The sequence below is a fragment of the Phascolarctos cinereus genome, unplaced genomic scaffold (genome assembly GCF_003287225.1).
Source record: "Phascolarctos cinereus isolate Bilbo 61053 unplaced genomic scaffold, phaCin_HiC Scaffold_8;HRSCAF=390, whole genome shotgun sequence".
Taxonomy (NCBI): domain Eukaryota; kingdom Metazoa; phylum Chordata; class Mammalia; order Diprotodontia; family Phascolarctidae; genus Phascolarctos; species Phascolarctos cinereus.
In genome coordinates, this window is record NW_027556291.1 from 65,173,899 (window position 1) to 65,191,954 (window position 18,056).

Consider the following 18,056-nt stretch of genomic DNA (forward strand, 5'->3'; position numbering starts at 1 on the left):
TTTGAGTTTTATGTTTTTTATCTGTTTATGAACCCCTATGAGTCCTTTAAATCTTCTGTCCAGCAAAAGGAAGGCTGTCCTACCTCTATGTGTTGCTTGAGCCCCTTTCCAGGAGCTGGGACCCTGTTACCCATATTTGGGGAAACCAAGGCTGGAGCTCAATGCTAGACTCGACCTAGATGTCTTCCTGGAATAATTTCATGTGGGGCCAATATGCCAAAGAGACACTGAGCCTCTTGGGTCAGCCCTTAGGGCTGGATTCTTTTATGTGAGCACAGGTATGTGTGGGGGTGGCTGGCACCTTAGGGTTAACACAGACCCTACTTTCATGGAATTCTCTCTCTCCCCCCCTTTTTTTTTTGCTTTTTTTGCTTTTTTGGTGAGGCAGTTGGGGTTAAGTGACTTGCCTAGGGTCACACAGCTATTAAGTGTCAAGTGTCCAGGGGGCAGCTAGGTGGCGCAGTGGATAGATCACCAGCCCTGAATTCAGGAGTACCCGAGTTCAAATCTGGCCTCAGACACATAACACTTACTAGCTGTGTGACCCTGGGCAAGTCACTTACCCCATTGCCTAGCCTAAATAAATAAATAAATGAAAAAGTGTCAAGTGTCTGAGGCTGGATTTGAACTCAGGTCCTCCTGACTCCAAGGCCAGAGCTCTATCTACTGTGCCACCTAGCTGTTCCTCATGGATTTCTCAATCTGGTAAATGTTCAGTTCAATTCAACAAACATTTGTGTCTTCCACATGCTGGGCCTCTACCTGGTCCTTGGATCCACTCAACCCTATTCTAGGGACTCATAAGCACAGATGCCAAGCTCTAACAGCCCCCATCCCAGGTACTAAGGTCCCTCACAGCTCTGATAGTCTATGATCTATGGTCTTTTCTAGCTCTGACAGTCTATACTTGAAAACTTAGAGATTTAAAGCTAGAAGGAATCTGACAGCTCATCCAAGCCAACTTTCCCATTTTACAGAAGAGAAAACTGAGGCCCAGAGAAATGAAATGTCTTGCCCAAAGTCACATAGGTGGTAGATAACTGAGCCAGGATTCTAACCAGGTCCTCTGGTTCCGTGGAAATCATCACTCTTTCCACTATATACCAGAAAGCCTCCTAGCTCAAATATCCTCTGTGCCAGAGTGCCTCTTCATTGAGGTCGCGGCGGAGACACGACATGACCTATGTAGGCCTTGGATGCCTTCCCAAACATTTCCATCGCTCATTCAGTTTCAGCTGGAGGCTCAGTGTTTACCCAGCCCATGGGTCACGCCCACTTGGAAAGAAGAGGCGGGGACCTGTTTTGGATAGCCCCTCCCAAGTAGGGGGAGAGGACCAATGGTTCTGTGACTAGGCCTGGACTGGGCCAGGGCGGGGCTGGAGGCTGGGGCTACACGTGGATGAGTCAATCGGATATTTGACTGCCGAAGACTCAAGCCCCTGCCAGCTGAGTGTGTTAGGGGGCAAACTGGGAGCTGGGCGGGGTGGGGGCTCTGCCTGCTTCCCTGTCCGGCCGCCCTCCGGCCTGCCTGGCTGCCTGATTGCCGATCCTGCCTGATCCAGCCGCTGCGGCCACCACCTCCTAGACCGGTAGGGAGGGGACAGGCAGGTGTGGTGACTGCCCCGGGAGGGGAGTGGGTGGACGGCTAGAATTACACAGGGACTTTTGGGGGCTGGGGTGAGGGGGATTCCGGGCAGGCTGCCTTTCTTATACAATGTTCAGGACCTGGAAAGGAGGCTGCTTTCATGAGTGCCTCTCAGACCCAGCCCCAGCCCCGCCGGGAGGGCTCAGCCTGGATGAGTAGGAAGGTGGAGCCCATTGTCTCGCCCTGCGCTTGGGCAGCTGTGGCCAGAGCGAGTTGGGGGGCAGTGGGGTCGGGGAGGGGGGAGGGAGGCACGACTCTATCGCTGTCTTTGTGACCCTAGTCAAGTCATTCTTCCTCGCTGGGCCTCAGTTTCCACCTTTGTAAATGATGGCTCTGGACTAAAGGATCTGTAAGAGCCTTCTAGTTCAGACCTGCGTTCTAAGCGTACTGAAAGCCCCAGCTTTCTAACGTTCCTTCCAACTTAAACATTCTGTGTTCCAGTGCCCCTTCCATCTGTGATGTTAGGTGTTTTGACATTCTATGTTCTAACAATCTAGGGCCCAAGGTCCCTTCTCTCTGTGATGTCTGGGGTCCTAATATTTCAAAGCCCAAGGTTCCTTCTCTCTCTGTCCTAACAATCTAGGTCCCAAGGTCCCTTCCCTCTAATGTCCTAACAATCTAGGGCCCAAGGTCCCTTCTTTCTCTGATGCCTGGTGTCCTAATATTTCAAAGCCCAAGGTTCCTTCTCTCTCTGTCCTAACAATCTAGGGCCCAAGGTCCCTTCCCTCTAATGTCCTAACAATCTAGGGTCCAAGGTCCCTTCTTTCTCTGATGCCTGGTGTCCTAATATTTCAAAGCCCAAGGTCCCTTCCCTCTAATGTCCTAACAATCTAGGTCCCAAGGTCACTTCCCTCTAATGTCCTAACAATCTAGGGCCCAAGGTCCCTTCCCTCTAATGTCCTAACAATCTAGGTCCCAAGGTCCCTTCCCTCTAATGTCCTAACAATCTAGGGCCCAAGGTCCCTTCCCTCTAATGTCCTAACAATCTAGGTCCCAAGGTCCCTTCCCTCTAATGTCCTAACAATCTAGGGCCCAATGTCCCTTCTCTCTAATGTCCTAACAATCTAGGGCCCAAGGTCCCTTCTCTCTCTGATGCCTGGTGTCCTAATATTTCAAAGCCCAAGGTTCCTTCTCTCTCTGTCCTAAACAATCTAGGGCCCAAGGTCCCTTCCCTCTAATGTCCTAACAATCTAGGGCCCAAGGTCCCTTCTCTCTGTGCTGGTCTAATATTTCAAAGCCCAAGGTTTTCTCTCTCTGTCCTAAACAATCTAGGTCCCAAGGTCCCTTCCTCTCTAAGTCCTAACAATCTAGGGCCCAAGGTCCCTTCCCTCTAATGTCCTAACAATCTAGGGCCCAAGGTCCTTCCCTCTAATGTCCCTAACAATCTAGGGCCCAAGGTCCCTTCTCTCTCTGATGCCTGGTGTCCTAATATTTCAAAGCCCAAGGTTCCTTCTCTCTCTGTCCTAACAATCTAGGTCCCAAGGTCCCTTCCCTCTAATGTCCTAACAATCTAGGGCCCAAGGTCCCTTCCCTCTAATGTCCTAACAATCTAGGGCCCAAGGTCCCTTCCCTCTAATGTCCTAACAATCTAGGGCCCAAGGTCCCTTCTCTCTCTGATGCCTGGTGTCCTAATATTTCAAAGCCCAAGGTTCCTTCTCTCTCTGTCCTAACAATCTAGGTCCCAAGGTCCCTTCCCTCTAATGTCCTAACAATCTAGGGCCCAAGGTCCCTTCCCTCTAATGTCCTAACAATCTAGGGCCCAATGTCCCTTCCCTCTAATGTCCTAACAATCTAGGGCCCAAGGTCCCTTCTCTCTCTGATGCCTGGTGTCCTAATATTTCAAAGCCCAAGGTTCCTTCTCTCTCTCTGATGCTGATGTCCTGACCATCCAGGGCCCAAGGTCCCTTCCCTCTCTAATGTCCTGACATTCCAGATTTTCTAAAGTCCCTCCCAGCTCTGACATTCTGTGATTCCATGACCCGGAGGCTGCAAAAGGAGCGGGCTTGGGAACATGCCTGGGCGCATCCCGCATCCTTAAGCATCCCAGCCTCTGGGAGGCCTGAGGGGGCGGGGAGAGTTGGAGCTAGAAGGAGGCGGGATGGGGCGGGGAGACTGGGAGGCCAGAGGAGGGTCTGGGCACCGGGATGGAGCTGGAGGGAGGCAGGGGTGGGCCAAGCATCCTCGGCATCCTGAGGGGAAGCTGAGCTTTCTTGCCGCCCACGTGGGCCTCTGGACAAGTTGGGGCTTGTTTGCTGTCTGGGGGCTCTCCACTCGCTGGCTGCCTCTTTCTTTCTCTTGGCTAAGTTTCACTTGTTCTCTCTCTCTCTCCCTCCCTCTCTCTCCCTCCCTCTCTCTCTCTCTCTCTCTCTCTCTCTCTCTCTCTCTCTCTCTCACTCTGTCTCTCTGTCTCTCTGTGTCCCTGCGTCTCTGTCTCTCTTTCTCTGTCTCTCTGGCTCTCTCTGGCTCTCTCTCCCCCTCCCTCCCTCCCTGCAAGGCTGGGCAAGGGCGATATTTTGATCCTCCCTCATTCCCCTCCCCCTCTTCAGACATTGACCTGGGGCAGGCAGCTGTCAGGCTTTGGAAAGGAGAGCTGCCTGGCCCTGGACAGGTGTTGACCATAGAGTCATCCGAAGTGGGTGGCATCTCTCTCAAGCTATAATCTTAGGAACAGGATTTAGAGATGGCAGGAACTTCAGCCATCATCCAGCCCAGCCCCCTCATTTTACAGAGGATGTAACTGAGGCCCAGGAGCCAGTAAGAGTTAGAGCAAGGTCTTCAGACTCCAGAGCTGTTCTCTCTACCAGGCTGTTATTTAAAAGCCTCTTCCTTAAGGTTTCCTGTTCTCATCCACACATCACTTAATGGTACTTTTTGGTCCATGACTAGGACTGAATGCTTCAGAACTCAGTCTCAGCTCCCCAAATCCCTACGGCTTTCCTTTTTCTGCTTTAGGGAGAATGACCTGTCTCATATAATCTCTTTCTTTGGGAGCTAAACAGCTACAAATGTATTGGGCTTCTCTTTGAAAAAGAGAAGTTTGGGGGAAAAATAGAAGTCTTTGAAAAGAGTCATTAGAACCCCAAGCCATCCAATGGCTAGAAATTCACGCAAAGTAGTTATCCCATTTCTTAAGGTACACTCAAGCCCCTAGTTTCACTTCTTACTACAGCAGCTTACTCTGCCATCCCTAGCCCAGATAAGAAGAGACAGAGACAGAAAGAGGGAGAAAGAGAGAGAGGGGAGAGAGAGACAGAGAGAGAGAGAGAGAGAGAGAGAGAGAGAGAGAGAGAGAGAGAGAGAGAGAGAGAGAGAGAGAGAGAGGCACAGAGAGGCAGACAGACACAGAGAGAGGAGAGGAGAGCCAGAGAAGACAGAGATCAAGCCAGTCTGGGTAGCGCATAGGGAACTGGACTCCATATACCACCCAGCCAGCTGCCTATAGGGTCAGCTCTGGAGAACTCTAGCTTGACTGGAGGGTGTAAAGAGGAATCAGGGACAACAAAGCTAGTAGGGAAGTTTGGAGCCAGATTCTGTGGGGCCTTAAATACCAGGATCAGGAGTTGCATCTTAACTTAGAGACAATAGGGAACTAGTGTAGAGCTCTGAGCAGAGGAGCTTAAGGAAGATTAATAGGTTGGCTTTGTTGAAGGATGGACCGGTGATGTAGAAAGCAGAGAGGAGGAGGGGCAGGATGACAAGTCTAATAAATATTCTAGGCCAGGGAGTGATGAAGGCTTGTATTTACCAGAGTAGAGGCCTACTCTAAAGTGCTTTCCAGCTATGAATCCTATGATGGGGAGGTCACAGTATTCCAGAGACCCAATGAGGCCTGTGATATGTGAGCTGGAGGCCGGGGCTCCCGTGAGAACCAATGGGCTGTCTTTCTCTCTCTGTTCCAGGAGGGGTATGTCACCCTAGAACTCCTAGGACCTCCAGGGCCCACGTTCAGTGAAGTTTGCAAGCTAGAGGGAAAAGGTCCAGCTTGGATGACAAGAATGGTGGTCATCCCTCCCCCCCTCCCCGCAAAAAAAATGAACAGAAATAAAAATGTAAAGCCCAGGGCCAAGCCAGTCCAAAAAGCATCCACCCAATTCCCATCCTCTGGAGGAGTCCTAGAATTATTGACTCATAGATGGATGGAAAAGGCCTTTAGAGGTTGTTGAATCCAGACCTTCATTCTGTAGACAGGCAAACTGAGCTAGAAGGGTTAGAGGGGGAAGGGGGCTTTGCTTAGAAGTCACCAAGTCACTTAATCGTCGCAAACCCCATGTCTCCCAGTACTCAACATCTGCCCTTTGCCCTCAATGATCAAGATTCTCATGTTTTCCACTGAGCTGGTATTCTAGTGTTTTTCTCACCTCTGATGGAGGGTCAGGGTGCTCTGTGGCCCTGGAGGCAGAACTGGATTCGAATCCTAGCTGTGTGCAGATTCCTCATCTATACAAAGAGGGAAGGGATAAGGCTCTCATGCTCTCTGCCTCATGGAAATTGTTAGTTAAATCCACTAGTGGGGGAATGGCCATGTGATTGTAAAAAGCACTGAATTTGGAGTCCATTGACCTGGGCTGGAGTTCTGGCTTGGCCTCAGTGACTTTGGGCAATTTGCCTTCTCTGAACTTCAGTATCCTTATCTGCAAAATGGAGATAATAAGACTTGTACCCCTTTCACTGGCTGGTTAGGAAGAAAATGCTCAGGGGGCAACTAGGTGGCACAGTAGATAGAATTCTGGCCTTGGAGTCAGGAGGACCTGAGTTCAAATCCGGCCTCAGACACATGACACTTACTAGATGTGTGACCCTGGGCAAGTCACTTAACCCCGATTGCCTCACTAAAAAGCAAAAAAAATTTAAAAATGCTCTATCAATGCACCAAAAGTGTCCCATAATAATAATAATATCAATAACAACAATAGCTAGCATTTATGTAGCCCTTTAAGGTTTGCAAAGAGATATATCTGTATATAGAATATAGATTATATATGTGTATATGTGTGTGTGTATGTGGGGGCAGATAAGACAGATTTATTTGATTCTCACAACTCTATGAGATGGGTTTTATTATTCCTGTTTTACAATTGAGGAAACAGGTAAAGTGACTTGCCCAGGTTCATACAGCTATTATGTGTCTGAGACAGGATTTGGACTCAGGTCTTCCTGATGCCAGGCCCAAGGATCTATCCACTGTGGCACAGTTGCCTCTTATTACCCGTGTGTTAGAGTATGGTTGCAAAGATGGCCTAAGACTCAGGAAGACCTGAGTTCAAATCCCACCGGTGATACCTCCTAGCAGAGCGACCCTGGGGAAGTCACCTAACCTCAGCATCCAAGGCAGCTTGGTAAGACTGTTAATTAAGTTGCAGAGAAGGTAGTGATCTTCATTCCTACTCAGATGAAATCAGAAGTTTGATTTAAAAAAAAAACACCAGCACAAACTACTTATTAATTATTCCCATCAGCTCTAATAGTATCAGAGATCAGAGGAACCTCAGAGGTTATACAGTCAGTCAATAAACATTTGTTAAATGTCTACTATGGGCCAGGGACTGTTAAGCACTGGGGATATAAAGAGGCAAAATACAGTCCCTGACCTTAATGAACTTACAGTTGGGGTTGGGGGGACACAACAAGCAAATAAATCTGTATAAACAAGCTCTATACAGGATACATAGGAAACAGTGAACAGAGGGAAGGTGCTAGAATGAAAAAGGGTTAGGGAAGGCTTCCTATAGAAAGTGGGATTTTAATTGGGACTTAAAAGAAGCCAGGGAGGTCAGTAAGTGGGAGTGGAGGAGACAGAGCATCCGGCCATGGAGGATGGCCAGAAAAAATGTGAGGGGAAGGGAGGGAAGAAGAGACTGAGGCAATGAAGTGAACTGTCCAAGGTCACCTATAGGATCCTGGAGCTCATGCTGGAATACCATCTAGTCCGAGCCATTCATTTTATAGATGAGGAAACTGAGACTCAGGTAAGGGAAAGGACTTGTCCAAGGTCACAAATAGTAAGCAACAGAAGTGGGGTTCGAACCCAGGTTCTCTTACGTTAGAACCAATACTCTTTCTACTTTGCCAGCTCTGAAGGCAACAGTCCAAAGCCGGGAGTCCATAGCCTCACCTCCTCCACCATGCCATATCTTATTATAATGAGGCAGGAGAGGGGCAGGAGAAATCCCTGAGCCCTTTCAGCTACTTTTTTCCATCTTTGCTCCCTTTGTGGATACGGGTTCAACAGTCATTTAAAGGGATGATTTCCTCCTCCACAGTGGGCTGAAAACTGAGTGTTCTTCACTGCCCTCCCTTTGATCTAATGGCTTTGATTAATGATATTCCTATGTCCCAGGCTAGGAAATTTCACTTTCTCTCACTTGAAGAGAATTCCTTCTCAGTAGTTGCCAGACTCAACCCAAATATTTATATATTTTTTTTTTACTTTTTCTCCCACTCTCCTCATAAGCTTATGTTGTTTTTGTCTTTTGAGGTTTCGTGTGTGTGTGTGTGTGTGTGTGTGTGTGTGTGTGTGTGTGTGTAAGTGTAAGGAATTTAAACCATATGGCAAGCATCTGCTTGTGGCTGGGCAGAGAGGGCCAGCTCCTCCTGGCACACTGACTTGTTTTAATAAGGGTCCTCAGCACTCTAGCATCTTTCTGGCACAGACTGCCCTGCTGCTGTGAGAAGCTGCCGGCAGATATTGTGCGGTAATTGGGTGAGGGTCCCTCAAGGCTGATATGCCAGGGCACTGATCTTGGAATACTAAACCCAGCTTCCCGCACACACTCAGTTAAAATTCTGCTATCACTTTGGGAACTGGAGGGACTCTGAAACACTCCTGAAGAGCTAGGCCAGACAGAGATAATTACTGTGACTTTCCTTTGACTCTTCTCTCCTTTCTTCTCTCCTTCTTTCCTCTCTTTATTCTTTTGTACCTCCATATGGGCAAAATGGAAATACAGATTTTTATTGTGACTCCAGATTAACATTCCATGCATAGAAGAGAAAGCTATACTGTCACATCCCCAGACTTCATTTTGCTCTGCTCTCTGAAGCATTAGCAGCTCTCAACTTTGCCTTTCTTGTGATGTTCAGGGTGTGTGTGTGTGTGTGTGTGTGTGTGTGTGTGTGTGTGTGTGTGTAAGGGGGATGGAGGAGGGGAGAGAAAGTGGGGGAAGGGAAAAAAGCTCTGGCTTCTCTCAATAAGTCAACTCTGTGGAAGGCTAAGTGTTGGGGCTCCAAAGACAAAAGTACAACATTTCCTGCTTTCTAGGAGTTTACAGTCTCTGGCTGGGAGTGGGGGTAGGGGGGCAGAATACAACAAGTATGTGAATAAGCCAATACAAAGTAATTTCTGGAGGCTGAGAGCAGTAATCACTTGGGAAATCGGAGCCTTCCTTAAGGATGTGCCTCCTGAGCTGTGGTTTTCAAAGAGACACAAAGGAGGAGGAGAAGGGAGAGTGTTGCAGACATTGGAGTTGGGGGGGGGGTTGGGGTGTGTCACTTAAACAAAGGCCCAAATTCAGAATATGGAATGTTGTGTGTGCCGGGACCACGTAGCAACCCAATGTGACTAAAATCTAGACATATGTGAAGTAGAGTAATAATAACATCAGAGAGCAAAGGTAAGTAGGAGCTGAAAGGGTCTTAGAAGCCGGGTAAAAGTCCATCAGAGGTCATTTTCCAGCCACCCCACTCCTGGCTTAGCAACAGATCAATGCAAAATTTGACCAACTTTTCTACTTGAAACCTGTAACCCTGAAAACAAACAGCCAAAAAAAAAAAGATGTTTCATTTTCTTCCCTCTGTTCTCAAGCTTTCAAAGGGCAAAGCAGTCTAAAGTAGATGGATAACTCACATTTCTCTAGTGCTCTGCAATTGACAAAGGAATTCCTCCTGGCAACCCTGGTGACAGAGAAACTTCAGCATTTTTCTTCCCCACTTTCCCTGAGCCTCCGGGAGGTGCAGTGACTGCTCCACAGACACACAGCACTTAGTAGTGTCCTGGAAAATGCACTGGCCTTGAAGAGTGAGTCCCAGCTCTGTCACTCACTAGGTGAGGGAGAGGTGAACACATCACTTCATTCCCCATCAGTTTCTTCCTATGGAAAATGAGATGAGTTCTGAGTAGAGCAGGGGTGGGGAACCTGTGGTCTTGAAGCCACTCGTGGCCTTCTAGGTCCTTGGGTGTGGCCTTTTGACTGAGTCCAAGTTTTTTTTTTATTTTTTAAATTTTATTTAGATATTTATTTTGTCATTTTATTAAGGGGATTTGTTCTGTGAAGTTTGGATTCAGTCAAAGGATCATCCACCATGGGTGTGGAGATGGTCTCAATGGGAGAAATGGTTTTGGCCCAGGAAAGGAGTCAAGTGTCCAAGTGTCAAAACCAACTTCATGAATTGCATGGGGGATCAGAAGACCAACATCTGAAAGGGACAAAGGCCCTGTGCAGCTCACAAGAGGGATCCTCAGCTACTGCCCCTCCCCAGACCACTCTTTGCTTTGATTTTGCAAGAAGAGGTGCAAGCACTTTTGGGCTTCAGGGAGGGAAAGAATGAGAGTGGTTGAGGAATTGGGCAATGATGGGCAGGGTGCAGGGCTGCTACCTTGGATGTTGTTTTCCACACCCATTTTAATCCCCACCAAGTGCACTGTCCAGGAAAAGCAAATATCTTCCTTTAGGCATGGGGGCTTAATTTAGACCTATCATCCCACCCTCTGCTTGGGATAGACAAAGTGCTTCACCCCCTAGGTATGCAGCAAACTGAGAACAGGCTGGGGCTGGGGGCAGGGGTGGGGTGGGGGGGTGGCCCAAATGACTGTACTACCACTGCCCAGGCCAATAGGGCATTTCATGTGGAAAGAAGTTTGGACTTGATGTCATAGGATTTCAAGGAGAATTAGAAATTGTGCGGTTGGAATCCAAGGATTCCGAACCTGGGGTCCTTGAACTTAAAGATATGTATGTATGTGTGTGTGTATGTATATGTATGTGTGTGTGTATGTATGTGTGTGTGTGTACACACACACACACACACATACATACACATACATACACACATACACATACATGCATACATACAGAGAGAGAGAAGAGGAGAGGAGAGAAAAAAGAGAGACAGATCTCAGAAGGGGTCTAGAGGCTTGACCAGACTGACTGCCAGAGGAGTCCATGATACCAGGGAAAAGGTGAAAAAAACCTGCTCTACTCCAGATGCCCCATTTTATAAAGGAGGAAACTGAGGTCCAGAGAAGGAAAGTGACTTGGCAGAGGTTACACAGTCATCGACAGAATCAGGATTTGAATCCAGGTCCTCAGCTTCCAAATCCTTACTCTTTGCACTATACCTATGCTTACCATCAACAAGCAGTTACTAAGCACCTGGCCTGTGCAGAGCGCTGTCCAGGGTGCTAAGACAGAGACAAAGTATGAGTAAGATATACTCGCTGTCCTCATGGAACTTATAGTCATTAGGAGGATGTGACACATGGAAAGAGAATTCTAACAACAAAACGTTACCGGATTTGTGATGGCACAAAGAGAGCGTTGGACCTTGAGTTCAGAAACCTAGGTTCTGGTCCTGTTTCTACCTGTGTGACCTTTAGTGAGTTCCTTCTCCCTGGCTTTGAGTTTCTTCATCTGAGGTCTTTGTTAATCCTTCCAACTTTGGGTATCTCCCACTCCCAAAATATTTTCTATTTTTTGTTGCAACTATGTCTGTTTTCCCCTATTAGTCCCTTTGTGAGAAGGGACTGTTACATTTTTTGCCTTTTTATCTTCAGTGTCTGACACATAGTCGACACCTAGTATACGCTTGTTGAATGCAATGGAGTTGGATCTATAAAAATGCAGGTCGTATGGTGGGGGGGGGGGAATCACTGGATTTGGAATCATGGGACTTGGGTTGAGTCTTGACTCTATCAGTGGCCAGAGGGAGTTTCCTCTCTAACAGTGGTCTATACCAATGAAATCACAAATTCAATCCCCCCCCAAAGAAGACTCTATCATCTATCTCTATCATTTCCCTATCATTTTATAAAGAAACTCCTTGGTATTTTGATTGGTGTTGAATTAAACATTAAAGAATTTGAGCAAGGTGTATTATATATTTTTTTTCCTGTATTCATTCAGCCCTTCTCTGAATGTTGAATGTCCCTCAAGCTATTTAGGTCCTATTTCATTTCGGTCTTTCTAGGTTTATAGTTACCCTTTTAAAAAAAAACAAAAAACAAACAAGTCCTGTATATTTCTAGGTCAGTTAATTCCCAAGTATTTGATGGGTTTTGTTGTAGTTATAAGTGGGGGTTTCATTATTATGTTTCCTTGATCTTTATTGCTAGTAAATAAGAATGCTAATGACATTTTGCAGCCTAATCTTGTATTTGGTGACTTTGCTGAATTTTCTTTATTGTCTCCATTAAAATTCTTTTTTGGTTGAGACAGTTGGCTTGTCTATGAAATGATCCCAACAAAATTATTCTGAGATTTAATAGACTGTCAGAGCTGGAAGGTGTAACCTCCTGAGATCACCTACCTTCCCCCTACCTCTTCATTTTACTGAGGAGCAAAAAGACCTTGGATGGTGAAGTGACTTACCCAGTCACACAGCTAGTGAGCTACAGAGCCAGGATCCCTTTCCACTAAGAAACTGAGGCCCGGACAGATGAGGTTACTTGCCAAAGTTCACACAGCTACTTGGCAGCAGAACTAGAATTTAATCCCAGATCACCTAACTCTTATTCCACTGTTTTTTCATGCTGCTTTTTAAAACTCTCTTTTAAGAGAAACCAGGGTTTTACTCAGGGGATTGCTTGCAAATGTTTAACAATCAGCTCTCCAGGGAGAGAAATCAAAACACTTTTAAGTTTAATCTTCATTGTCAACATTTTCTTCGGCACTTTCTCAAGTCTAGACGATCTATGAAACAATCAACCAAGCCCTAATTTGTAGCGTTTCCCAATTTCGTAGGTGTAAATGCTCCCACAGAAAACTTAGCAATCAGCTCTCAGGGAGGATCAGAGCTGGCTTCCACACCCTTGCCCCACCTAATATACTGTTAGTCACTTCAGAGCAGGATTTGGTATAAGGTACATCTGACTTGGCCTTCCTCCCAAAAGCTCTGCCATTTAATAATGCTGGCTGACATTTATATACAACTTTACATGTCATCTTTTTTGATCTGCCCAGCAACCTTGTGAGGCAGGTGCTATTATTATCATCCCCATTTTACAGATGTTATTTAGCCCGAGTCTCAGAGAGGTTAAGTGGCCTTCCCTGCGTCACACAGCTAATGTGTCAAAGCCAGAATTCCAACACAGGTCTCTCTGATTCCAAGGCCACCACTCTACTCACTATACCAGGTGGTCTCCATTAATTAGTCATAGAACTGTGGCAAAGTCGCTTCCCTTCTCTGGCCTCAGTGTCTCCATCTGATGATTTCCAAGGTCTCTCCCAGCTCTGATTTTCTGTGATTAATTATTCTAAAGAGAGCACAAGTGAAAAGTGGCTTGCGTGGCCAAAATTCTGAGTGAGATAGTGCAGAAGAGAGTTGTCGGTCTGAAGGGGATGCCATTCTTGGTAAGGGGGAGGAGGGAAGAGAAATAGGGAGATTCATAGCAGGGGCAGCACCAAGGTCTGGAGACCATTGCTAATACTTCTAGGTATCTTGACTTGTCAACTTTGCTTTGATTTTCATTTTCTTCTGCATTTTTTGGTGTGCCTGAATCTAGCTTGTTATATAGTCTTGGGCAAGGCAGGCTGAGAGGCTTCTGTTCCTAAGGAGAGTTTGTCAGACATTGATTTGGGGAAGTGCTGAACCTAGCCAAGAAGGGGTGGTGGTACAGGCCACTCCAAGAAAATAGTAGCCCACTAATTGGGCAGCCTATAGGAAGCTATAGGCCACTGTAGGCTCAGTGGATAGAGCGTTGGGCCTCTAATCAAGAAGACTCGAGTTCAAATCCAGCTTCAGACACTTACTAGCTGTGTGACCCTGGGCAAGTCACTTCACCTTGTTTGCCTTAATCTACTGGAAAAGGAAATGGCAAACCACCTGCCAAGAAAACCCCATGGACAGTACTGGTGCGCTATGGTCCATGGGGTCACAAAGAGTTGGACATGACTGAATAGCAGCAACAAGGAAACTTATAAATACTAGTGTATGGCTAGTGCTCAAAGGATCCTAGCTCTTAAGCTGGGAGGACCCTCAGAGGCCATCTAGTCCATCCCCTCATTTTCTTTCTTTCTTTTTTTCTTTTTGGTAAGGCAATAGGGGTGAAGTGACTTGCCCAGAGTCACACAGCTAGGAAGTATTATGTGTCTGAGGCCAGATTTGAACTCAGGTCCTCCTGACTCCAGGGCCAGTGCTCTATCCACTGCACCACCTAGCTGCCCCTCAATCTCCTCATTTTCAAGAGGGGATTTACTAACCAAGGCCCAAAGAGGGCAAGTGACTTGCCCAAGGTCCCACGGCTTGGACCACCCCACCCCCCCAGGGCCCCAGGACATGGGCAATACAGTATAATGGAAATACGACTGTCTTAGGAATAATAAGACCTGAGTATAAATCCTAGCTCTGCCATTGACTTCGAGTTGGACAAGTCATGTTACACCTTGGAGTTTCAGTTTCCTCCTGTGTAAAATGAGGATAGTATCTCAGAGGGCTGTTAGGAAAACCCATCGTAAATCAGAAACTGCTTTATGAATCCTACAGGGCTAGAGAAAAGGAAGTTGTCATTAAGAAGCTCCTATTTCTTTGGCCTGGTCCAGGGGTAAGGAACCTGCGGCCTCGAGGCCACGTGTGGCCCTCTAGATCCTCAAGTGCAACCCTTTGACTGAGTCCAAGTTTTACAGAACAAACCCCCTTAAAAAAAGGATTTGTTCTGTGAAGTGTGGATTCAGTCAAAGGGCTGCACTTGAGAACCTAGAGGGCCACACATGGCCTCGAGGCCGCAAGTTCCCCACCCTTGGCCTGGGCACTTTGAGAAAGGATTATCGAAAGTTGATGAGGATTCCAGTTCCAGTTTGGCTATCTTCTTCCTCTATGCCCTGGGGGCAGTTAATGAGCCTTTCTGGACCTCCTTAGGATGGTCTTCTTTAGAGATGGAAGAGTTCTTACAAATCCTTTAGTCACAGGACCATAGATTTCAGGTTAGAAGCAACCTCAAAGGTCATCTATCCAGCCTCCTCACTTTATAGATGAGGAAACGGGGGCCCAGAGTAGGGAAGGGACTTGTTCAAAGCCCCAAAGCTAGGAAGTGGCAGAGCTGACACTGTACCCAGGCAGCTCAGCTGCAAGTCCGGGGCTCTGTCCAATATCTGCTGCTGTAGCTGCTTCTCCATTGCCCCTAGTGTGAAACAAGGATGTTGGACTAGAACGACCCTTCCAGCTCGAATACCCTATGATCTAGATGACCTTGACAAGCCCTTCCAAGTCCACAATCCTCTAAGAAATCGACTAGATCAAGTGTCTCCCCTCCCAAAGGCTAGGAGTCACCACCCTGGAGATTTCAAATACCACTGTCCAGAGCTCACCCCAAGGACACTGTTGGTGGGCCACTTCTGGAAGCCTATTTCTATTTCTGTAGATAGGAGAAGGATATAGGGGTACTGTCCAGACCAGTAGGCTGGCTCTAAGCCTCTGGCACTGAATCCTATTTGTCATGAGTGAGGCCTGCAAAATACTTAATTAATCTCTTTCTCTCCCTCTCTCCTCTTTTTCCCTCCCTCTTTCTCTTTTCCCCTACCTCTCCTCTCTTCATCCCCCTCCTCTTCTTACACCTCTTGTTTGTGTGTCTTTCTCCCTCTCCTCTTCCTCCTCTTGCTCTCCCCCTCTCCCCTTCCCTTCCATTTTCTCTCTCCTTCCTTCCTCTACTTCAGTGGGGGGATGAAGATATGGCTCCACTAAGCCTCAGGTTAGGTGTAGGGGCCACCAGCTGAGTTTAAGAGAAGTTAATAACTTTATACAAGAGGTGAACGTCTCTAGGCTCTTGAAAGTGAACTACAGACAGAGCACAGTAGAGCATATTTGTGAGCCCATCTCACAGAGTGGCTAAGGCAATCATGTGAGTGTACCAAGTTTGGCATAAATAGAGTGAGCCCTCAGGAGCAGGAGATGCCACCATGTTGCCTAAGGAGAAGCAAATGAGTCCAGGGCAGGTGAATGATCAGAGTGGGACTGGAGCAATGAGTAGTCCCTGTACTTCCAGCTTGGGTGAGATGGGGGGAGAGAGGAAGGAAGGAAGGAAAGAAGATCTGTCCAGTGGTTCAAGCTGGGTTTAAATACTATCTTTGCCACTTATTACTTATGTGACTCTTGACAAGTTGCTACATTTCTTTAAGCCTCAGTTTCTTCATCTGTAAAATGAGGGATTTGGACCAGTTTTGGGGTCTCTTTCAGCTCTAAATCTATGGACCTATGAGAGCAGTGGGGAGAAGGTTTTTCTTTTCCAGGAATGCCACTAGGGGTAGCTTCATCATGTGGGTTTTATTGAGGGTTGTATTCTCTGCACTCAGTCTCCTCCTCTGACTGTAGGGTCAAACTTGGGAATAATTAGAATTGTTCTGTTTATCTAGTAATTTCGAGTTTCCCAAGGGCTCTTCTCATACCAGCCTTGTGAAACAGAAAATGTTCATCTGATTAGCTCCATTTTACAGATGAGAAAACCAAGATTCAAATGAGGGAGAAGACTTGCCCATGGTCACATGGATTAAATAGGTCTTCTGATTTCAAGTCCAGTGTTTTTGTTTTTGTTTTTTTTTTAATTATACCCTATTGTATTGGGGGACAAAATTAAGAGCCATTCTTATATCTAGAACAATTTGCAGTTTAAAAAACATGTTTTGCTGGAAATATCTTTAGGAGGCAGGGAGTAATAACATAATCATGGCCATTTTACAGAGAAGAAGACTGAGGTTGAGGAAATTTAAGTGGTTTTCTCACAACCATGAGACACTAGTGATGCTATGGGGATTTTAAACCAAGTCACCCAATGTCAGATCCAGTTATTCGTGCCATCATGGTGTGCTGGTGTTCCCCATTCCCAAATACATACAGACCCCCTTAAAAAAAGAAACTAGTTTATTCTCCCTGGTGTGGGCTCAGAAAGAGCCTGACCAAAGAATCCTACTTCTTCTCTATTTCCTAAGCCCTCTAAACACCTTGAGTCTCCTATCTGGGCTCCTCTCACCAAATCCTGAGAAGAGCAATAGATTGGAGCAAGTATTTGTGCAGATGAGGAAAATGGGGGTGGGAGTGGGTTACTAGATTTGCCCCCATCCCCCGTGAGCTAGGGCTGAGTCTGAGATGGCCCCACTCCCTCCCCTGACATTACCCCCCACAGCTCTCTTGGCAGTACACCAGGCTATTTCTGCACCTCGCTTGTTGCCAAGAGCATGGTCCCTAATTCTGGGTGGCATTTGACAGAGAAGGAAGCCGCCCCACAGCTAGTTAAATAGAAGCAAGCCTGGATCTCAAACCCAAGGCCAGTGTTCTTCCCTCTACACTGTGAGCAGCCACGTCTCTCCTTGCTCCCATCTCAGACCTTCCCTTGGTGTCTGCTCCCAGATTCCCCACTCTTAGACCAGCAGCATGGAGTGCCAAGAGAATCAGTACCGGGACCAGTGGGGACACTGTGTCACTTGCCAACAGTGCGGCCCTGGCCAGGAGCTCTCCAAGGTAAGACCAGCTGGAACATCTTTTTTCCCCCCCCTGAAAACAGTGTGTGGGAGGGAGGGGGGAGTTGAAGGGGTACAGAGCTAAACAGTGTCTATAAATCAGGCAACCCTAACCCAGAAGGTCGAACACACCCCCATGGTCCTGTGGGCAATGTCTTTTTGGGAAGGAGGCTTCTAGAAATTGTCTGTTGGGCTAAGTGATAGTGGCTGACTAGAGAGAGGGAACTTCCCAGTTGTTTTCTTTCCTGCCCTAGGAAGGTAACTGTTCCTCCCTGGGGTCTGAGACAAATACCCAAAGGGTATCAGAGAGGGTCCAGTCTGGCCCAGCACTGAGAATTGTCTCTGGTTAGTGGCCATGCCATGAGCCTTCTCTTGAGACAACTTTTAGAACTAGAAAGAGTCATAGAGATTCTAGAGTCTAGAATCTAGACCAAGTCGAATTTCCTAGAGGACAAGTTCCCCCCTTCCCCCCACTGCCCCACCCAAGGTCAGAAAGGTAGTGAGTGGCAGAGCCCAGCTATAGTACTCCAAGAGATCTCAGAGGAGGGCACCTAGTCCCCTAGCTATCCTAGCAGGAATGCCCTCCCTGAAAGCAGGATCCTAGCATTTAGAGCTAGAAGGAATCTTAGGAGATGATTGGGTCCGACTCATTTTACAAATGAGGAAACTGAGGCTCGACAAGGCAAATGACTTGTTCAAGGTTACAGAGGTGGTAACTGGCAGAGCCAGGATCTGATCCTCGACACCTCCAG

General features: G+C 47.1%; 1 protein-coding gene across 2 annotated transcripts in view; it reads left to right on the top strand.

Annotated features, from left to right (window-relative positions):
* The first annotated feature begins 1,408 nt into the window (after window positions 1-1,408).
* The window catches only part of EDA2R (ectodysplasin A2 receptor), a 29,433-nt gene continuing 12,785 nt past the window's right edge, over window positions 1,409-18,056 (top strand). Inside the window, exons 1-2 of one of the 2 annotated variants that reach the window (XM_020967283.2) lie at window positions 1,409-1,589; window positions 17,170-17,305. In XM_020967283.2, coding sequence (XP_020822942.1) covers window positions 17,219-17,305 — 87 coding nt within the window. In that variant the 5' untranslated portion in view covers window positions 1,409-1,589; window positions 17,170-17,218. The remainder of the gene's footprint in view (window positions 1,590-17,169; window positions 17,306-18,056) is intronic. The other variant, XM_020967282.2, reaches the window with a different exon arrangement.